Source organism: Sus scrofa, chromosome 13 (genome assembly GCF_000003025.6).
Source record: "Sus scrofa isolate TJ Tabasco breed Duroc chromosome 13, Sscrofa11.1, whole genome shotgun sequence".
NCBI lineage: Eukaryota > Metazoa > Chordata > Mammalia > Artiodactyla > Suidae > Sus > Sus scrofa.
In genome coordinates this window covers 16,891,661-16,915,478 of record NC_010455.5, presented here as the reverse complement: position 1 = coordinate 16,915,478, position 23,818 = coordinate 16,891,661, and the positions used below count along the sequence as shown (strand labels likewise).

General features: G+C 39.3%; 1 protein-coding gene across 2 annotated transcripts in view; it reads left to right on the top strand.

Moving 5' to 3' along the window:
• Nucleotides 1-23,317, top strand: part of GADL1 (glutamate decarboxylase like 1) — a 157,153-nt gene extending 133,836 nt beyond the window's left edge. For both annotated transcript variants that reach the window (XM_021071494.1, XM_005669326.3), the window contains one exon: nucleotides 21,529-23,317. In XM_021071494.1, coding sequence (XP_020927153.1) covers nucleotides 21,529-21,702 — 174 coding nt within the window. In that variant the 3' untranslated portion in view covers nucleotides 21,703-23,317. The remainder of the gene's footprint in view (nucleotides 1-21,528) is intronic.

The window sequence follows — 23,818 nt, the reverse complement described above, 5'->3', positions numbered from 1 at the left end:
CCAATCCTCTGTCGATGGACATTTGGATTGTTTCCATGTCCTGGCTATTGTGAATAGTGCTGCAATGAACATGAGGGTGCATGTGTCTCTTTTAAGTAGAGCTTTGTCCGGATAGATGCCCAAGAGTGGGATTGTAGGGTCGTATGGAAGGTCTATGTATAGATTTCTAAGGTATCTCCAAACTGTTCTCCATAGTGGCTGTACCAGTTTACATTCCCACCAAGAGTGCAGGAGGGTTCCCTTTTCTCCACAGCCCCTCCAGCACTTGTTAATAAATAAAATATTTTGTTCGAGTTCTATGACAAATGTCCTTGGTAATTTGATAGGGATTGCATTTAATCTGTAGAATGCTTTAGGTAGTATAGTCATTTTGATAATATTATCTCTTCCAATCCATGAGCATGGTATATCCTTCCATCTATTTGTGTCATCTTTGATTTCTTTCATCAGTGTCTTATACTTAGTTTTCAGAGTACAGGTCTTTTGTCTCTTTAGGTAGGTTTACTCCTAGGTATTTTATTCTTTTGGATGTGATGGTAAATGAGATTGCTTCCCTAATTTCTTTTTCTGCTCTTTCATTGTTAGTATATAGAAATGCCATCAATTTCTGTGTATTAATTTTGTATCCTGTGACTTTGCCAAATTCGCAGATGAGCTCTAACAGTTTTCTGGTAGAGTCTTTAGGATTCTCTAGGCATAGTATCATGTCATCTGCAAATAGTGATAGTTTTACTTCTTCCTTTCCAATTTGGATTCCTTTTCTTTCTTTTATTTCTCTGATTGCCATGGCTAGGACTTCCAAAACTATGTCGAAGAGTAATGGTGAGAGCAGATGTCCTTGTCTTGTTCCTGATCTCAGTGGGAATTCTTTCAGCTTTTCACCATTGAGAATGATGTTCGCTGTGGGTTTGTCGTATATGGTCTTTATTATGTTGAGGTAGGTTCCCCTTATGCCCACTTTCTGAAGGGTTTTTATCAGAAATGGGTGTTGGATTTTGTCAAAGGCTTTTTCTGCATCTATTTAGAGGATCATATGGTTTTTATTCTTCGTTTGTGAATGTGGTGTATCACACTGATGGATTTGCAGATATTGAAGAACACTTGCATCCATGGGAATAAATCCCACTTGTTCATGATGTATAATCCTTTTAATGTATTGTTGGATGCGGCTTGCTAGTATTTTGTTGAGGATTTTTGCATTGATGTTCATCAGTGCAATTGGCGTGTAGTTTTCTTTTTTTGAGGTATCTTTTGTCTGGTTTTGGAATCAGGGTGATGGTGGCCTTATAGAATGAGTTTGGGAGTATCCCTTCCTCTGCCATTTTTTGAAATAGTTTCAGAAGGGTAGGTGTTAGCTCTTCTCTAAATGTTTGATAGAATTCGTCTGTGAAGCCATCTGGTCCTGGACTTTTGTTTGTTGGAAGTTTTTTAATCATAATTCCAATTTCCGTTCTTGTGATGGGTCTGTTCATCTTTTTATTTCATCTTGGTTTAGTCTTGGAAGATTGTACTTTTCTAAGAATTTGTCCATTTCTTCTAGGTTTTCTATTTTATTGGCATATAGTTGCATATAGTAATTTCTTATGATCCTTTGTATTTCTGCGATGTCTGTTGTTACTTCTCCTTTTTCATTTCTCATTTTATTGATTTGAGTCCTCTCTCTTTTTTGCTTGATAAGACTGGCTAGGGGTTTATCAATTTTGTTGATCTTTTCAAAAAAACAGCTTTTCGTTTCATTGAACTTTTCTATGGTTTTCTTTGTTTCTATTTCATTGATTTCTGCTCTGATCATTATAATTTCTTTCCTTCTACTAACTTTAGCTCTTGCTGTACTTCTCTCTCGAGCTGCTTTAGATGTAAAGTTAGCTTTTTTATTTGAGCTTTTTCTTGTTTTCTGAGGTGGGCTTGTATTGCTATAAACTTTCCTCTTAGAATGGCTTTTGCTTTATCCCATAGGTTTTGGAGTGTCGTATCTTTGTTGTCATTTGCTTCTAGGTATTTTTTAATTTCCTCTTTGATTTCTTCAGTGATCCATTGGTTGTTTAGTAAGCATGTTGTTGAGTCTCCACGTGTTTGTGTTTTTTGCAGTTTTTTTCTTGTTGTTGATTTCCAGTTGTATAGCATTGTGGTCAGAAAAGATGCTTGATATGATTTCAATTTTCTTAAAGTTACCAAGGTTTGATTTGTAGCCCAGAATATGATCAATCTTAAAGAATGTGCCATGTGCACCTGAGAAGAATGTGTATTCTGTTGCTTTTGGATGGAATGTCCTATAAATATCTATGAAATCCATGTGGTTTAATGCATCATTCAGGGCCTGTGTTTCCTTATTGATTTTCTGTCTGGTTGATCTGTCCATTGCTGTAAGTGGAGTGTTAAAGTCCCCCACTATTATTGTGTTATTGTTGATTTCTCCTTTTAAGGTTGTTAGCAGTTGTCTTATATATTGTGGTGACCCTATGTTGGGTGAGTAGATATTTAAAATTGTTATGTCTTCTTGGATTGATCCTTTCATCATTATGTAATGTCCTTTTTTGTCCCTTAAAATATTCTTCATTTTAAAGTCTATTTTGTCTGATATGAGTGAGTATTACTACTCCAGCTTTCTTTTGATCCCTGTTTGCATGAAATATTTTCTTCCATCCTCTCACTTTTAATTTGTATGTGTCCCTAGAAGTGAAGTGGGTCTCTTGAAGACAGCATATATGTGGGTCTTGCGTTTGTATCCATTCAGCCGGTCTGTGTCTTTTGGTTGGGGCATTTATTCCATTAACGTTTAAGGTAATTATTGATATGTATGTTCTTATTGCCATTTTATTAATTTCTCTGGATTTGTTTTTGCTGCTCTTTTTTTCTTTAATTCTTCTCTTGTTCTTTTCTGTCTAGAGAAGTTCCTTTAGTATTTGTTGTAAGGCTGGTTTAGTGTTGCTGAATTCTCTCAGCTTTTGCTTGTCTGTGAAGGTTTTTATTTCTCCTTCAAATCTGAATGAGAGCCTTTCTGGGTAAAATAATCTTGGTTGGAGGTTTTTCCTTTCATCACGTTAAGTATATCATGCCACTCCCTTCTGGCCTGCAGAGTTTCTGCTGAAAAATCTGCTGATAACCTTATTGGGGTTCCCTTGTATGTTATTTGTTTCTTTTCCCTAGCTGCTTTCAAGATTTTCTCTTTCTCTTTAGTTTTGGTCAGTTTGATTAATATGTGTCTCAGGATATTCCTCCTTGGGTTTATTTTATATGGTACTTGTTGTGCTTCCTGGATTTGAGTGAGTGATTCCTTCCCCATGTGAGGGAAGTTTTCAGCTATTATCTCTTGGAATATTTTTTCTGTCCCCTTCTCTCTCTCTTCTCCTTCTGGCACCCCTATAATATGGCTGTTGGTGCGTTTAACAGTGTTCCAGAGTTCTCTGAGACTCTCTTCATTTGTTTTTAATCTTTTTTCTCTTTTCTGTTCTGCATCCGTAATTTCCACTCATCTGTCCTCCACCTCGCTTATTCGTTCTTCTGCCTCCTGTATTCTGCTGTTAGCTGCTTCTAGTGAATTTTTTATTTCAGTTATTGTATTTTGCATCTCTTCTTGTTTAAGTTTTATATCTTGTATCTCTTTGGTCAGTGTTTCCTGTAAGTTGTCCATCTTTGCCTCCAGTTTATTTCCAATGTCTTGCATCATCTTCAGCATCGACAGTCTAAAGTCTTTTTCCTGGAGGCTGAGAATCTCCTCCTCACTTAGCTGTTTTTCTGGGGTTTTTCCTTTCTCCCTCATCTGAGTTATAGTTCTCTGTCTTTTCATTTTTAGACGTTTTTGGTGTGGTGAACTTTTTACAGATAATAGAGGTGTAGCCTCTCTTACTTTTGATATCTGCCCCCCTGTGGCTGAAGTCGGTATGGGGGGGCTTGCTGAAGGCTTCCTGATGGGAGGGGCTGATGCCTGCCCCCTGGTAGGTGGAGCCGATTCTAATCCCTGTAGTGGGTGGGGCTTAGTCTCTGGATGGGATTAGAGGCAGCTGTGTGCCTGAGGGGTCTTTAGGTAGCCTGTTTACTGAGGGGCAGGGCTGTGATCCCACCTGGATTGTTGTTTACCCTGGGGCTTCTCAGTGTTGACTGATGGGTGGGGCCAGATTTTCCCAAAATGACCACCTCCAGAGAAATACATGGCTGCTGAACATTCCTGAAAGCTTTGCTTTCAATGTCCTTCCCTCACAAAAAGCCACATTCACCCCTGTTTTCCCAGGAGGTCCTCCAAGAACTGCAGTCAGGTTTGACCCAGATTCCCATGGAGATTTTGCTTTGCCCTGGGACCCAGTGCATGTGAAAATCTGTGTGTGTCTTTTAAGAATGGGGTCTCCATTTCCCCCAGCCCCGTGGAGCTCCTGTGCACAAGCCCCACTGGACTTCAATGCCAGATGCTCTGGGAGCTCTTTCTCCCCATGCCAGATCCCCACAGGTGAGAGTTTGATGTGGGGCTCAGAACTCTCACTCCTGTAGGTGAGTCTTTGTGAACCAGTTAGTTTCCAGTCTGTGGAGCTTCCCACCCAGGAGGTATGGGGTTGTTTATATCGTGAAATCGCCCCTCCTACCTCTTGATGTGTCCTCTTCTTTTTCTTCTGGAGTAAGATATCTTTTTTAAGGTTTCCAATCCATTTGGGTGAAGAGTGCTCAGTCTTTAGTTGTGAATTTTGTTGTTTTTAGCAGAGAAGTTGAGCTCCAGTCCTTCTATTCCGCCATCTTAATCCCATCTCCACCTGCTGGGTTTAATTTCAGAAACACAGCCTGTCTTATTCAGCCATTGGCATGTCTGTGTGTGTGTGAGTGTGTGTGTGTGTGTGTGTGTGTGTGTGTGTGTGTGTGTGTGTATGGTCCTTTTCATCCTTGGCCTCATTACCCTTTGCCTCATTACCCTTTGCCGTTCACTTGTTGGAAAGAGAGGGGAATGAAAGTAGCTGAGGGTGAGATTTAGCTGGATTTAGCTGTTCCAGCCTGTGACAAAAACCAGTGAAAAAGTTTCCAAAGGGCTTTCCTCTGAAATGGTGAGCAGTGAGATGGTGAGACCAGTGGGGGGTGCCACTGTAGCAGAAATCTAATAGAGTTTCTCTACCTTGCTCCATGTCTCTGAGACACAACTGCAGTACAGATAGACTGCAGGAGAGGAAATGGTTATCCTTCAGATCATTTAAATTTTTATATTATCTTCTTTTCTGCAGATACCCCCATTCAAAACCTGGAGGGCTTTTTTCCTACTCTGCTTAGTGTATTCAGTTTGCTTCAGAAGTAGCTCTTTACTTCTCTCTACAAAATATGCCCTTTTACATTTGCTACAAAAGTTGACCTTGGAATGCAGATGATGTCCTGTGTCTTCCAAAAATGTGTAAAATATATCATGTTTTATTTAATATAGGCTCTACCAGGGCCTTGTGTTCATTATAAATAAGAAATAAGCCACTTCAGGCAAATGAATTAGCACTTATTTGGAGTTGAGCTGACAATAAACTAGTTGATGAAGATACTAATTTAAATCTAGCAATATGAAACCACAGGATAACTTCCCTATATGGATGTGCATGTGTGTATGGGGTTATGTCTTGCTAATACTGGCAATTAATTGTAGCATTTATGGCAAAAGATTGGCATCTGGGGAAGGAAGGGAGCGATTGGGATTTTGATCTAGTATGCTTTCTGACATCTGAAGGCATAAAATGGTACCCTCTCCTTGGCCACCATGACACTGCAGGCAGCCTCACCTTTGGAATGTTGTTTGGATGTCTTGGGAGACCTGGCATTTTGGAAACCTAGGCAGAGAGAGACCAGCAGTGCTCCTGGTGCCAGTGGGTGCTGCTAATGCAACATGCCCACCTGGTCAGCTCCAGCCAATTATGTAGCATCCAAAAGACAGAGTCACTATGCATCTGGTGACCAGCAACTATATTGTTCAACTCAGGACACTTTTGAAAGTGAAATGGATGCTATTAATAATCACACCAGAAGAATATATCTCAGAGCAAATCAGCATTTCTGTCACAATTTTAGTTCATTATTATTCCTCTGATGAATTCCAAATGCAGAAAGCATTCAGTTTTTGATATATGTGTTTGATGAAACTAGCAGAAAAAGAGACCTTTGTTTCAGTGAAAATGATACACACTTGTTGTAAACACAAATAAAAAAAAAAAGAAAAGAAAATACAGAAAATGCAAGACAAGTAAAAAACCACTGCAACACCAGAACCCAGAGATAACTACTGTTAACAGTTCAGTAAACACTCCTCGGATACTCTCTACATATTAGCCTGTGTGCACAGATATACTAATATACTTTTACACAAATGGGAGCAAATAAATGTTTACAACTTGCTTTCCTTCAGTAAATACTCAGGCATCTGCTGCATCATTTTCAGTGGCTACACACACAAGAGAATGAATTACCATCATTTTATGTGACTGGGTCTTGCGTTATTGACATTTAGTTTTTACATTTTTAACTATAAATAACAGAGGCAAATGGTCTGGTGTATGCTCTTTTGATTGTAATTTTAACTCCTCTCCTTTCACCAAAGCATGTCAGGGGAGTGAGAAAGACGTTATCTGAGGATAATCTGAAATGCTTTTAACTTAACTTTGAAGAAAGAGGAGGAGGAGGAGTTACTTGCAAATTACTGTGCTTTAACTTGATTAATAAGTTACTTATACACTGCACACCTGACTTCCAGCAGTATCTAGACCCTAGTCCAGAGCAACCTTTTTCATCACCCTAGTCACTGCCTGTAGAACACTGTGACTGAAATTCCACACATGTGGTTCTTCAGTTCTAATATTTAACACATTTCATTTCATGGGATAGTTATTTTCATGATTTCTCATCCTCCTTGAGAGGTGGTGTGTTTTTCCTGATCATTCCTGGTTAGAATGCCTCAGTGGCTTGTGAGGTACTGGTTTCAAGCAAGTGACACAGGTAGTGGGGCTCTAAACCCTAAGCTACTGACCTCCCCCGCCATCCTGCCTGCCTACAGGAGCTCTTCACGCATCATCTAGCAGATGGAGAATGTATTGCCAGGTGAAAAACCTTCCCTCCTTATTAGATAGAGGCCCATGAATAAATATAAGGAAAACATAGTTGAAATGTTTGAAAACTTCTATATCCTCTAAGTTCAACATAAGCCCAATTGGTTTAAAGTGTTGGCTTCTTAGAGAAATGTCCTAAGAGTCACTTGTTGCTTAGAATAAGCCTGGTGTGGTCAGTGCAGGGCTGGGTTAAGGTAATGATAGCTAATGACCCATCTGGCAAACCATGGGAGCGTTCAAGGGGAGAGTAAGAGAGCCTTCCAGTGATCTGGCCAGTCTTCTTTCCTCCTGACCAGAGAGAGACCAAGGGCATGACGGAAGGTCACTCTCTTCTCAGCACCTGTGATCAAGGCTGGGAGACCTGATGGAGCCCTTTTTCTTCACCTAAAAAGGAAAACCTAGAAACATGAGATACAGTTACAGGATTGATTTCATTTAGAGTAGCTAGAATCATTTATTCTTAGGAACTGTGATGTTCCAAATGGCAAACAGACTGTTTAACTTTAGAGTAATAGCTAAATGACAATGAAAATTCCAGTCAAGAAAGGTGAGGTGGAGTTCCCATCGTGGCTCAGTGGTTAATGAATCTGACTAGGAACCATGAGGTTGCTGGTTCAATCCCTGGCCTTGCTCAGAGGGTTAAGGATCCGGCGTTGCCATGAGCTGTGGTGTAGGTTGCAGACGCAGTTTGGATCTGGCATTGCTGTGGCTGTGATGTAGGCTGGCGGCTACAGCCCCAGTTAGACCCCTAGCTTGGGAACTCCATATGCCGCGGGTGCAGCCCTAGAAAAAAAGGCAAAAAAAAAAAAAAAAAAAAAAGGCGAAGTGATGAGAGTTCCTGCTGTAGCACTGGTGGTTAAGCACCTAGCATTGTCTCTGTGGCATCTCAGGTTGCTGCCAAGGTGTGGGTTCAATCCCTGGTTGCTGCTAAGGTGTGGGTTCAATCCCTGGCCCAGTGCACTGGATTAAGGATCTGGCATTGCTGCAGCTGTGGTGTAGGTCACAGGTGCAGCTTAGATTCAGTCCCTAGCCCAAGTGAAGTTTTCTGAAAATCAGAGCAAGATGAATAAATATTTGTGAGGAATTAGTGATAGTTAATTATGGTAAATGTACCACAATATTGATCTGGGAGTGTTGTTTTCATTTGCTTCTTTCTTCCCCCTGAAGTTTAGATGCAGTCACATGACATTTATTCAGGGCCAAGGGCAGATAGATCAGTGTGCAGAGGGGTGTGACATTGAAAAGTAGAGCTGAGAAGCTATTGATCAATGAATGAATGACACAGTTTTATATAGAAAAATTTAAAATGTAGTAGTTGAATTATATTCAACTTTCCTCCCCAGTTAAACATTCACTGCTGTCTCTAGTTATTGAACAATGTTCTATTTATTGAGTGCTTTTTGTGTGCAGCCCACTGTGAAATAGGTACTGTTGGTGCTCATTTTCTGGCAATAAAAGCTATTGACTTCTAGAAAAAATTTAAAATTTTTGATACCTAAGACCTCTGACATATACTCTGTTTAACTGAAAAACATCACAGTTGATTGGTGCATGTTTGAAAATCTGGCGCCCTGGCATCATTGTTCCCAAGCCCTTTGGCACCATTCCCAGACGAAGCTCTCTGGCAGAAGGGGACTGGCGGCTTGGGTGTTCCTTACAGTCCATGGGAAAGTTCTAGGGGGCAGTAGTTCTGTCCCAAGAGGCATGCCGGATAACTAGCTGACTCCAGTCTTTGCTGAAGTACACACAGGTCACTCTGTTTCACTTCTGCCCTGACTTAAAAAAAAAAACACAAAAAAACCAAAAAAACATGCCATCATCATTTTAGGACCATTTAAAATAGTCTGAAGGAGTTTAATCAGTTGAATCAGCACTGGACTTGGGATTTTTTTTTCTCTGTTCATGCACTTCCTCAAATCCTTCACTAGATGGTGTTCCACATCAATCCATACACTGTTGCTTTGGTCCCGGAAAGCAGGGAAAACACGCAGCTGTAACAGTGGTTGACCGAAGTCTCTCCCTCTGGCTTCAAGAAAGGTTGGACCTTTTGGCTGCTATCCAGTGAACCTTACTCTGAACATGTAAAGGGTCTTGGAGTAATCATTTCACAATGCATGTGTACATCAAAACGTTACATTATACACTGTAAATACTTACCATTCTTATTTCTCAAATAGACCTCATAAAGTAGCGCTCTGCCATCATTGCAACAACCCAAAATGCTTAGACTTCTTTCCAGATGCCTCTGAGAGACGGTGCCAGCCCTAGCTGAGCACTGCCGAATAACTTATCACTTTGAGGAACAATATAAAGATCTCCCAACATGGGCAAACATTTGAGTACTAAGAAGCTCTTGGCTCAGATGTGACACAATTGATATTCAGGTTTTGCTTTATCGAGTGTGTAAAATGTTTATTGTGTCCATTCTTCAGCTGAAGCTTTCAGTTCAGTTTGGTTTCTTTTTTATGACTGTTCGTTTCGGCTGCCTTGAATATATGCCTGACATTAGGTTTATAGGAATTGCTGTCATCATCATTTCTACATTGCAAACACCACAGGTGAAGCTAACCATGTTTTTTAGTCTTCCTGGGGGGTCTGACCCCTTCGTTCCTGTGGCTTTGCTCATCAGTATTGGAAAGGGTATGGACAGGGCAGTGCTTTTTAAGTTTAAGCATTTATTTAAGATGTGCTGATTTTGAGATATACTCTGAAGGAAAACAAGGGTAAAAAGTCATATTTGAAAAAAGGTATGCCCTGAGTGTGGCCTATTTCTCCACGTCTGCCAAGCTGAAATGACCTCTTAGATGCATATGATTTCATGGAGTCTAGACCACCAATTTTACGTAATTTATTTCGGGAGGCCTGCCAGTACAGCTTACCTCTAAATTAGAGAGGGAGACATCGGGGAAGCAAGTGAGCATTGGGTAGAGGAGCACACGCAGAAATGAGCAAGTGAGGAATGGCAGAGAATGTATTGAGAGGCAAGTTCATTCTTCAAGTGGTCAGAATGAAGAACTTCATTGTTTCTTGGGCCATGGTTAACTGCTTTGAACACTTTTTCATGTTTTATGACTAATAGGAAAGTGTCTGAAAGTCACTGGTTTATTATGAAACTGACATAAGCAATCCAAGAAGGAAGATTTCTGGTCTCATATCCCTTCCTTTGTCAATATTGTCTTTCCTGTCCAACAACTCTAACTTCTAGCCGATCTCCCAAAGCCCTGGTTAAAGGACTGCCATTATCCATTTTCCTAAACTTGCATCATGATAGCAACAACTTGAGTGCCTAGTCAGTAAGCATACAGGCCACCAGGCCTACCTATCCCATGGAGATTCAGACTTAGTTGCTGTGGAGTGGGGCCTGGGTCCAGGTGCTCCATATCAGCAGGTGCTTTGGGGAAGTACCTCACACAATCCTTTGATCTTCCTTTGAATCCACAAGGAGACACAAGTCATGAATATAGGGACAATTGACCTTTTCATTATAGCCAAGTGACTTTTTCACATAGCCAAAGAAGAAGTAACGTCTTTACTTGGAAAATTTCTGTGTATTGCAAAATAACACAACACATAGAAATTCCTAGAATGTAATAGACGCTCACCCCTGATAATATATTTCATTGGAAATATCTCTCCCTACCACCAAACTGCCAAGATAATCAACAACTGCTTTACTTATAAAGAAAAAAAAAAGTTTGCTTTGTTAATTTTTGTCTGGTTTGGAAAAAACCCAGAACATAAATAGAAGATTAATGTAGAAGCAGTATACATGAGGTGTAAGATTTAATTTCTAAAACTGCTAACTCACAATCTCTCAGTATTATTTACACAATTTATATGCTTTGAGGAGAAAGAATAAATTACAGGTCATGTTTTCACAACACTTTCAAATGCTCATGTCCCAAGAGGTAAATGAAATAGCGTAATGAAAGACCAGGTGTGAATGTAAATTTGTTAAAAGCAAATTCACTTTAAGAAATTAATAATACTAGTTCATATTATTGAGTGCCTAGCAGATACCAGCTCCATGCTTAGTGCGTTTATATGTGTCGTCTCATTTAGTCTACATAACAATCCTACAAGGATTACCAGTTCTTCATAGGAGAGAACTGTGAGTCCCAGAGGAGTTAAATACTTGTCCAAAGTCATATAAAATTTCAGGAATTGGGTCCCTGGTCAGTAAACTAGTCTGTTGCTCTATGCATGATTAGTCTAAAACATATAACTTAGCATCTAAACTGGGATAGTTATAACCATTAAAGGGGCTGCTGTTGAAGTATAAGTTGAGTCTGTCCTGAGGACACTGGATATTTGGCTACTCTAATGTGGATAGAACTAGTTTATTTAGTCATTGGGCAAAATAAGCATGGGGAGGGAGACATAGGAATTGAAGAGCAGCTTATAAAAATACTTTCAAGCTTTTAAAGATGGCTCTAAAATGCAAAAGAAAAGCTGCAAAAGCAAACATAATGAAAGACTATGTTAATTTAGTTATACAACTGAACCAAAATCTTCTGTAATTGATAATCTTTGAATTCTAAGTTAATAAGTTTGGTGGGTTTATATTGAAATGTTTCATCTTTCGTGCTGTGGAGCCTCCAAAAAGACTCTGGCCAAACAGTTTGCATTTGCCTCCAGTGCTCACCATGAAAAAAAGTTTCAAGTGCCACCATGTCCAAAATACTTCCATCCTTTGTACCTAAGAGTGGTCAATGTGGCCCTTCTCATTTTCAGACCTACAGAGAATGTAAGGACATACATTTAGTAGTAGAACTAGAAAGAAACATATCAATTCATGCTCCATTTGCTTTCTAGAGTTTGTATTCTGGACTCTTCTTGAGTAAGAATTTTATTCTCCACCATGTCATTACATACTTCACCAACAATATCACTTTCCAAATTTTATCCATCATAGGAAGAGGCACAGCACTATTTTTGTCATCTCCTGCCTAGAGATAAGGAAACCAGGCCACCAGGAAAGGAAGTTATTTGCCTAATATCATGTATCTACATGTCTTCCCTGGACCTCTTTTGTTTTTTAAATTAATTTATTTATTCATTTCTAAATTTACATGCAGGTAAAGTTCACCTTTTAAGGTGCGCACAGTTCTATGAGTTTGGACAAGTGCATAGCATTAGCTACTGGCAAGGCTGTACATTAGGTCCTGAGGGATATGAGGAAAAAAGAGGTGAAAACCCAGCTTTGAACAGAGTTTATAGTCCAGTGGTCATGCATGCATCACCACAGTATCACAGAATTTTCCCCCTTTGAGTCACCAAACACTCTAGAAACGTAGAAGTGCTTTAACGTTTTTTGAGCAGCTGCTGGTTTCTCCCTTGATAGGGGGTGGAAGCTGCCTATATGATCAGGCACAAGCAAAATTTCTGCAGATCAGAATAATTTTAGACCAAAGAAAACTGTGTTGGGAAGGCAAATGCCTCTTCTGTATTGAAGGTCACATTTGGGGCAAATTAATCAAATATGTTTAGAAATACAAAGAGATGATTTCTATACTGTGAGGTAGCAACTGTTTCTTTAGTATCAGGTGAGAGAGTCCATTTACTTCATTTTCAAGCTAATCATTACCACAAAGAACTTTTTATATAAGACTAAGCAATCACTTTCTCCTTTGGATGACAGCATGTTTAGACCATAAAGAATGTTTTCTCAATAGTTCATTTAGCAGCAACTTCACTAGGTAACATAGAGGTAGCAAACTGTAGGATATATATTTAGCTGAACTCCAAACCCATTTCAACTCTATATGTTTTGAATTGTGTGTGCAAAGGAAAAGCCAGTTCTTATTTACAGTCAGAAGAAATCAAGATATTTGGTTCAAAGATAAAAATGTTTAAGTTTTAGGAATTTATTATACATTTGAGCTCATTCATCATGGGAAATTGATGGAATACACTTTTTCACTGGAGAGTATACCTCTTTTTATTGCCTCCTTTTTTTTTAATTGAATCTAAAAGGAAAACAGAGATGAAAATATGTATTAAGACTGTGATCCAATATAGGCATTCTGATGACCTTCCCCTCACTGGCTAATGCAAGGACCATCATGATGCTTTAGTTAACAAACTAAATACCAGAGAAATCAGTGAACAAGTAAAGAAATTGCAGGCTTTCTCATATTTTATTTTCCATAACTGCAGAACTGGGCATTCAAGACTGCCTGGGTAATCTCTCCAGAGCAGCTTTTCTCAGATGATTGATTAGCTTTTAGCTTATAGGCACTAGGAAAGCTCTCTTTGCTTCCTAGTTTGCTCCTGCACTGGCCCGCATCCTTCTCAGAAGAAGGAGGAACATTGAAAGATCATTCTGGTTCTCTGAATGTTTCCAGTTCTTCTCTTGAACTGGAATTCTTTCATGTAAATTCTGGTCCTTGCTGCTATTCATGTTCTGAATTCTGGCCCCTTCCTTGATCTGTATTGCACCTCTTTCTGGCCTCAGAAAGTCTGAGATGACCCCAAACTATACAGAAGTAGTGTCTTAAAGGGAAAAGGAGTCATGTAGCTTGTTGTAAGTCTCAAAAACAGTTTTGTATTGGGTGCCAGGTACAAAGTGTGACCATTTCATAACAGCTCTCTCATGAGCTCTATTTTAATATCTAACTCAGAAGACCCCACTTCAAGTTAACATGGAAGATAGGGATTATTTGGAGTCTAGATTATTTGGGAAGAAAATATAAAGCAAGCTGCTTTTTTTGATAGTTCAAGAATAATTTTCCTTTCTGAAAGAAAGTCACAGTGGTAACCCTGCCCACTCACCTGTGGCTCAGCCTTCCTGGAGAAGGAGAGCAAAAAAGACCTTTATCTTTTCCTGACTCAATTCAGCATTTATGAAAGAAGCTCAATGAACATAATTTTCATATACTTTTCTTTTGAGGGGGTAAATTTTAGATATTATAATGTATTTTTCCCATTTTGACCAAGGAGTTGGTAAATTATGTCCAAATCCCAATCTAGCTTATCACCTATTTATGTAAAGCCCGGGAGCTACAAATGGACTTAGTATTTTTAAGTAGTTAAAAATAATCAAAACCAGTTTTTTGATACATGGAAATCATATGACATTAAATTTCATTGTCCCTAAATAAATAAAGTTTTATTAGAACATAGCCATGCTCACATATTGTTTAGGGCTGCTTTCGTGCTACAGTGGCATATTTGAGAATTTGCAACAGAGCTTGTATGGCTTACAAAGCCTAAAATATATACTCTTTGGTTCTTTAGAGAAGAAAAGCTTGCCAAGCCATATCTAAAACAACTAACATTCAAGGAGAGTAGCTGAATTAGCCCCCAATATATTGCTTTCTCAAAGTTTATTGCTTAACCATGTATTGCAGTGAGTAGCTTTGGTCTAAACTGTGTTCTGGGAAGTACAGAAGTGGCCTGAGATGTATGAAGTTTAGTGTAAATATAAGGAAATAAACTGCTTCAATTGATGTTTATATAGAAAAAGAATATTGTAGATAATTTTCTTCTGCATTTGATACAGCTTTCTTTTAGGCAAGATAATCTTGGGAAAATAATGTTAATGACAATAAAACTCTCATAATTTATTCTTCTCTTTATTAGTCTGCCTGCGCACGCCATGCTCTATTTGCAAGATGTGCAAAGTATTACGAATTTATAACTTTCTACCCCTTAAAGATTCTTTGCTTCCTTGGAGATTATAGAATGAAGATTTAATTAGGGAGTTCGCACTGTGGCACCGTGGAAACAAATCCTATCAGTATCCATGAGGATGCAGGTTCGATCCCTGGCCTCACTTAGTGGGTTGAAGATCTGGTGTTCGCTGTGAGCTATGGTGTAGGTTTAAGTCACAGACGCAGCTGGGATCCAGCATGGCTGTGGCTGTGGCTGGAAGCTGTAACTACTACCCCTAGTCTGGGAACTTCCATATGCCACGGACATGGCCCTAAAAGGCAAATAAATAAATAAACTGAAATTGAGAAAACAGTTCTAAAATCTGGAATTTGAAGAACACTGATTTGTTAATGATTTAGGGGAAAATTTAGCAAAACACAAATCTTGCTAGCTTTGTTAGAAGCTCTCAATGATTCTGCTGTCTAGAGTCATCGTAGAAGTGTGTGGTCTTCGTTCCCCATATTTGCTGCAAAAAGATCACCTCCTTTAATTATGGGTTTTTCTTCTCAGCCACGCTGAGTGTTGTGCTGTGCCGTATTTTACAGGTGAAAATGTGAATATTTCACCCTTACAGTAAATGATGGGAAAGGTTGCATAAAGATCCTTAAGTCTAGAACATTTTGAGACACTTTCTCTTATAATCTCTGAACTAGATTTTGAAGAACTGACTTGGAGGTTTCATGATTAGGTCCATGGTTTCACTGAAATACCATTATAACTGAAAGAGTTCTAAGATTTAACAAGTAGGGCCTGTTTAGGTATACCATGGCTCAGTGGTTTCATGAAAAGCAGAAACACGATGCAGAATGTCAGGAGATCATGACAATATGCAGAAATAAGTATGCAAAATAACACAAAGATTCGTGACTAAAATTATATATACCCCCAAGGAGCCAAGGGAGTTCAGAACAGAGGAGCAATCTTCAAAATGTAGTCTCAGCCCCCTGCAGATCCATGAACTGGTGTTTCCAGTCTGCAATAAGCAAAATATGACAATCCAGAGTTACTGTTTAGAAACTTTTATTTAAAAAAATTTAAAAAATGGAGTTCCCATTGTGGCGCAGTGGAAACAAATCTGACTAGGAACCATGAGGTTGCAGGTTCGATCTCTGGCCTCACTCAGTGGGTTAAGGATCCGGCATTGCTGCGAGCTGTGGTGTAGTTGCAGAAGCAGCTCGGATCTGGTGTTGCTGTAGCTGTGGTGTAGGCTGGCAGCTGTAGCTCCAATTCAACCCCTAGCCCTGGAACCTCCATATGCCACAGGTGCGGCTCTAAAAAGCCAAAAAAAAAAAAAGAAACTTTTATAACAATAATGACTTTACTGTTGATTTAAAAAAATAATTTAGCTTGTATTTTTTATTTTATTTTGGGGGGCCACACCCACAGCACGTGGAAGTTCCTGGATCAGCTATCTAACCTGCCCCATAGTTGCAACCAACACTCCAACTTCAGCAACATCAGGTCCTTAATGCACTATGCTACATGGGAATTTCCTTTTTTAATACATACACGGAGGTTACCCGGCTAGGGGTCAAATCAGAGGTACAGCTCATGGCCTACACCACAGCCACAGCAATGCCAGATTGGAATCATGTCTGCTACCTATACTACACCTCCCGGCAACGCTGGATCCTTAACTCACTGAGCAAGGCCAGGGATCGAGCCCGTGTCCTCATGGATGCTAGTCAGGCTCGTTTCCACTGAGCCACGATGGAAGCTAAAAATTACTAATTTTTATTTAGTAATTTATTTTCACTTAAGAATTTATTTTTATTGTATTTCACAAAAGTATGTAATGGGCTGGAAAAAAACTTTCTTATAGAAAGTTTGAGAAACACTTTGTATACTGAAAACAATGTGTTTAACATTAAATATTTTGGGAGTTCCCATTGTGGCTCAGTGGTAAAGAACCTGACTAGTATCCATGAGGATGCGGGTTCAACCCCTGGCCTGGCTCAATAGGTTAAGGATCCGGCATTGCTGTGAGCTGTGATGTGGGCCACAGACACGGCTCAGATACCACGTTGCTGTAGATGTGGCGTAGGTTGGCAGCTGCAGCTCCAATCTGACCCCTAGCCTGGGAACTTCCATATGCCGCAAGTACAGCCCTGAAAACAAACAAACAAAAAGAGCAATGTCATTTAATGGATGTTACAATTTTGTTTTAATAAAAGGCTATGGTAGCACTTGGTCAGTTACTTGTTATCACATTATTGTACTTGGCCAGAATGAGAGAGATGTTTTTTTCTTTTCCTTGGGTTTAAGCAACTTTTAAATACCAGATGCTATTTTATGCAACAGGGGCATGACAAAAAAAATTCTATTAAAATGACTAAATCATTGCTGAAACATAATTTAAGGGGAGATACAGCAATCCTAGAGAAACATGTCGATTTTGTTTCTGTGCAACCAGATAGAAATGTCAGGATCTTCCTCCACTTAAGATGCAGAGACCAGTGCAGTGAAGCAGGAGAAAGGAATTTGATTTACAATTTGAAGGAAAACTAGCAGTAAAATAATTGAGAACTGGAAAGCAATCTCACTCCTGCCAGATTGCTTTCCTCCATGCGTGCTCCATTTAGGGGCGATATTCGGATACTTGTGTTTAGTTTGTGCATATTTTCTTTCCCCTGTGAATATTCCGTCCTGTCGGATTAGGACTGTTTTTTCTGCTATAATCAGCAAAAGAGACTATCCAAGTTGCCCAGCACTGGATTATGCCTGAAGCTTTCTAAATAGGAAATGGTTAACTTTTTCAAAGTGCAAAGGTGATAAGCTGGCTGTTAATGAGAAATTGGAAAAACATAGATTCCTTTCATATACACTTTGATTTGAGTCTGTGGGAACCAGAGATGTGAAAGCACACTGAAAATTTTTAAAGGGTCGTAAAATATTTGGTAAAAATAACAACAACTGCTCCTACTACTGTCGTAACTGTGGCCAATTTAATGAATATCAGCCTCTGTGTTGCTTCTAGCTTGCTCTGTCCAAAAAGTATTCGTAGACAAAGGAGGCTTTCCTCTCTTGCCCAGGAGTAACTGCCTCTAGGAATTAGGCTTATATTCATGGTACAAAAATACAATGGGTGCTCTACTGCTAACACCTTATTACTTAGTTCTCTGAATCACAGATATTTATCATTTATTTCTATTTTTTGAAAGTCAATGGTAAAGTTTAGTTTAGAAGTTATTCGTATGCCATATGTTCTGCCTGTGGAAGCACAGTCTTATGCCTTACACAAAAGGAAGAGATGAAAGATCAAAAATATCTTTATATTAGAATAGCTGAAGGACCCTCTTAGTTTTATCTTTCTTGTTCACATTAGATGTTTTTGGTTTGCTTATAAGAAGTGCAAGCCTGACATTCATTTTGAAAATCACCTCCTGTGAGCCCCTGACACATTAAGAACTGGAATCAAATTCTACTCTTCTCCATAGGTAAGGCATAAAATATCATTGGGGGAAGAAAAATAGGGAAAAGTAAATAGCAGTAGACAATGCAAATTATGTTTGAGCCAAGAGCATGCCTGTTTTAAATTTAAAATTGGCTATAAGCCAGAACTCTGGGTTCCTGGAGGAGAATTGAGATAAATATGAAGGGAATTTTTATTTAAAAAAAATCTGGAGTTCCCATCCTGGTGCAGCAGAAACGAATATGACTAGGAACCATGAGGTTGCGGGTTTGATCCCTCACCTTGCTCAGTGGGTTAAGAATCCGGTGTTGCCATGAGCTGTGGTGTAGGTCGCAGATGCGGCTCAGATCTGGAGTTGCTTGTGGCTCTGGCGTGGGCTGGCGGCTACAGCTCTGATTAGACTCCTAGCCTGGGAACCTCCATATGACGTGGGTGCGGCCCTAAAAGACAAAAAAAAAAAACCAAAAAACTATGGAACCACAAGTTGTAAACTCTAAAACTGATAATCTATGACTCTCCTGGGCAGACATTTTTCCCATGTGGACCAGATTTTCCTGACATTGATGATTGACTCTGTGGGCCATGCCTTCTTAACACTACAAAGCTACAGCTTCCATTCAAGAGCCCACTCACTCTTAAAATTAAAAATAAATGTGCCTTTGTCAAGAACCTAAGTCAGACCACAGTTCTGTGTAGCTGTGTGACCACATAGGAGACGTTTTGTGCAATAAATGACAAGTGGGGGGTTAGAACTTTAAATTACATGAGATTGTGCATGTACATGTGTACACACATTCACACCCACATATGCACATGTATACATGTACACACGTGCATGCACACCTGCATATACACCTCTGCACAAACATGAACATAAATACTCCTGCACATGCATGCACTCACATGCCCATATGTGCACATAAGCATACCCACAGATGCACACACACATCCACACATGCACCACACATGCATACTCACACATGCACATCCACATATGTACCAGAAAACCTCCTACCTAAAGTGATGAGGATTAGTCAATTAAAGCAAATAACCCTGGAAAAAAATGTGGTGTATACATAACTTAAATGTTTTAACTTCAAACACGTCTGTGTACATTTTTATTTCCTGATCTTCTGAAAGGTTTTTTCCATCAAGTGAGGATTTCCAAATGCTCTCCAAAAGCAATTGAGGGTTTTCTTGAGCAGAGGGCTGATGCTCAGATGGCTTCTATGGGGCTTGCACAAACCACCCCACTTCTCTGTCCTATTCAGCTTGGGTTTCTTTAGATGGGATGAGTGCTTGGCACCTGTGCAACCCACCTGTGCAGACTCAGCACTTTGTTTTAAAGCTTTAAACACTCTCTATCACACCTGACTGGAGATAATGTTTGGCAGCCCCCCTCATCTTGTTTTTCCAAAGGATTCAACTTAATTTTTATAGAAAATACTCTTTTTCATATTTCATTTGCTTACATATTATTTCATTAGATTTTATAATTCTAATAAAAAATAGAACTTGCTTTGGAGTTTACGTCATGGCCCAGCAGAAACGAATCCAACTAGTATTCATGAGGATGCGGGTTCGATCCCTGGCCTCAATCAGTGGGTTAAGGATCTGGCATTGCTATGAGCTTGGTGTAGGTCACAGAATCAGCTCGGGTCCAGCATTGCTGTGACTGTGGCGTAGACTGGCAGCAGTAGCTCCAATTTGACCCCTAGCCTAGGAACGTCTATATGCCATGGGTGCAGCCCTAAAAAAAAATGGTACTTGCATAAACAGCTTTGGAAGAAAACGGATGCTTGGAGCATACAGATTTAAGGGTTTCAAATAGACACACAATAGGCACATACAAAGTTCTGTATTAGCTTCCAGCTTCTAGCATTCACTTGACCTTTGTTACTAAGTTTGGCAAAGAAAATGGAGATGGTGTTGATTTAACCCTGTTTTTCTAATCTCTAAAGAGCTCAGGATAAAATTTGTGACACGTTTCCAGAAATTTCTAGAACCTTATGGTCCATTTCTTTTCACTAACTTGGTCTCTGACTTCATTTTCTTTTTCTACATTTATTTTTTTGTTAGAGCTTGTATATTTTCTTTTTGTCCCTTATATCTTGAGAAACACCCAAACCTTTCCTGGAATAACAGTGTGGTTTTGCTTAAGAGGTCTTTGTTTTTGCTGTTGTTCGCACAGTGTAGTCCATGTTTTTACAAGATTGAGGTTCTAAAATCATTTTCATGTGATGAAAATGTATTTAGCTAAAACGACCTTAGGCCATCCCTTGAGAAGACCCTGGTCGAGTCTGACACTTGTATCTGAGAAGGTCTGAGGCATTGATCTTCTTGTGAGCTTGGAACAGATCAAGATTGTGTTGAGAGTCAAATGAAGTAGTTTGGCTTGTCTTTCAGGAAGTATCCGACAAAACATAGGCATGTTTCAAAGTAGAGTGGTGTGGGGTGGTCACATGGGGAGAGGGCTCATGGGAACTGAGATTTATCCCCCTCTCCTAAGGGATTTTATACCACCTTGTGCCTGGTCTTATTATGGTGGTGTTTCTCCCTTCTGGACTAGCTAAGCCCCATCTTCCTGACAAGAGAGGACACACACTCATTATATTCTCTTTTCCCGTATTCACTTAGGACACACTCAGAAACTTGAAAAAGTTAAAATGAACATGGAAATGAAAAATTAGAAAAATGTGTGCATTTGGACTATCAGAGGCCATCTTTATGTTAACCAGAAATCCTTAAAATATGGGCTTCCTAATTTTATTACTACCTTTTAATAAAGGACAGAGTGTTTATATTTCCTATTACTAAACTAATATGTCCTATTAATAAACTAATCAACTGGTAGTCTTCAAAATAGAACTGCACGTAATACCTGTTTTAGTGTTTTCCTTGGTAGACTCTCCATGTGTGATTTTTGCCAATCTCTGACTAACCTTCTTTATTTGAGATGCTTGAACTGGAGTACTTTTTAGTTCAGACAAATTTGGGAATATAACATTTCACACTTTTGAGACTGTGACTCCTGAGGACACCTGGTTTGTTTTTAATATAGCAGCAGTTGCATCATGCTTTAAGTTTCCCAGCATGGGCTTGGACGAGACTGCTTGGTTTTCCATTTCAGTTTCTGGCTTACAAAATGCAGGACCTCAGACAATTTACTTAATTTTCATGCACCTCAATTTCCTCATCTGTAAAGTGTATATGAATAGTCTCCCTCATGGAGTTATTGTGAAAATTAAGTGAATTCTCAGCAGATGATTATTATTAATGCAAACCATGTCGTGTGTGTAAGAATGGGATCCCCAGAAGCAGCTGCCATGTAACTGTGATGACTGGGTGAGATGCACTGCAGTGCCTTGATGTCTGCTCTTTCACTGCCTCCTCCTCTTACCCACACAGGTGGCCCCGGCCATTAAGGAGCGGATGATGAAGAAGGGGAGCCTCATGTTGGGGTACCAGCCCCACCGGGGGAAGGTCAACTTCTTCCGGCAGGTGGTGATCAGCCCTCAAGTCAGCCGGGAGGACATGGACTTCCTCCTGGACGAGATAGACCTTCTGGGTAGGGACATGTAGCTGTGGCTTTTGGTCCCCCAGAGGCCTGGGCCCTTCCCTGGAGGGTTGCAGATCCAGGACATCTGGGGACACTTAGGAGATCGCAGCTGTTCTGATGAGAAATAGGAAATGTACTCCATCCTTGCCCAGCAAAACCAAAATGCTAAGTGAATAGATTTAAGGACTGTTTAGCTGCCTGGGTGCCTCTGTTGCGATAAAGGAGGTAATGACAGATGGCTTTTCTCAAAGATCATCCGTGGGAGAGAGCCTTGAAGGGAGTTTAATAAGTACCATGTGGGCTTTGGGTTCGAAGCTTTCATTGTTCTTTAAAGGAGGTATAAATTAGTAGGTTAAAGCAGTGGTTTCAATGCATGGTCCTTAGACCAGCAGCACCAGCAGCACCTAGAAACTTGTCAGAAATGCAGGTTCTCAGCCTAGCCCCAGACCCACTGAATCAGAAACTCTAGGGGTGGGCCAAGTATTCTGTATTTTAAGGAGATTTCCAGGTGATTCTAAGGCAAGGTAAAAACTGAGAACCAGTGGTTTAGCTTAACTTTGAATTGACTGAATGATCACTCTGATGTTTTGCCAGCAAAGGGATTTCTAATATTGCAGTGGCCCCTGCATCAGTCTTTGAAAATACAGCTGTAGCATCTATAGCACAAATGCTTAGGGGCATCAAAAGTATATTGAAGCTATTTTTAAAAGAGAAACTATATAAGCTGTTTACTTTATAAAAAGGTATCTTTTATGCAGGCTAAATGTTTATTCTCAAAAGTTAAAGTTAGCCATTATCTATTCTAAATTATTTAAATTAGAGGTAAGGATAAAAGACAACGACTTTGTGATGTAGCTCTCTTTAATCCAAGCAATAGTCCTAATTCACTTCCCCAAATCATTTGTGTCATTAATTGGGAACAGACATTAGGTATATATGTCTCTAATTAGGTACCTCTCTTAGCTTGAGGGCCCTTTTCTTATCTTCTCTGCTTATAGGAAATAACCAGAATGAAGTCCAGGGTTATACAACATTCCCTTTCTCAAGCTTTGAAATGTCAGTGTAGACAATTAAGTGGTTTATATTGGACAGAGTATCTGGGAATTAGAGGTCTTTCAGGGAAAACACCTCCTCCATTTCTCCTGGGGATGAATGATTGTAATTCTACCACTGATCCTGGTCCTAGATTTCTAGCAGAATCTTATTTGATTAAAAAAATAAGCAGAATTCAGAGATGTGGGTGCAGAGGTCAACAAGGTACGATTACAACTCTAATTAGAGTTCTGATTTGGAAGGCCCATGATTGAAGAGTGTTCAAGTACTAGACTTAGCATATTCAACTACCATTTTGTACTCTTTCATTAACTTGCATCATTTAAATTTTTTAGAGTAAAAAGCAATTGTATACTATTTGCTTTTATTCCATATTTTCATTTTAGGGTGTGTGATTTCTCAATATCTCTTCGGTCAAAGACTATTTTAATTTTTCTCTGAATGACTTCAATCTCTGGCAATATTTGTGTGTGTGTTTATATTGCATTTCTTGTTGCCTTTTTGTTTTAATGTCTTCATAAAATGTTCTGAAATTGATGTTTGCAATAATTTGAGTTTCATGAAATAAAAAGCAACATGAACACACACTTAGTATGGTTGGCTTTTCTTTTCCTGTCACCCCCTCTTTACTGGTTTGTACCACTACATTTTAGAAGTGAATAGGGCTCTGTTGGCATTTTAGTTAAATAATTGAGAGGGTAGGTTGGAAGCAGTCTGTTAGTTTTTTTTTTTTAAACCATCACATTGTACACATTATTTTTTTTAACTTTTATTGGGTTTAGTTTATTTAAAATGTTGTATTAGTTTCAGGTGTACAGCAAAGTGATTTAGTTATATGTACATATATCTATTCTTTTTCAGATTCTTTTCTCATATAAGTTATTACAGAGTATTGAGTAGAGTTCCCTGTGCTATACCGTAGGTCCTTGGCAATTATATATTTTATATATAGTAATGTGTATGTTAATCCCTAGCTCCTAATTTATCCCCCCCACCACCACTGTTTCCTGTTTGGTAACCATAAGTTTGTTACTGAAATCTGTGAGTCTTCGAGGGACTGTTTTGCAAATAAGTTTGTTTGTATTT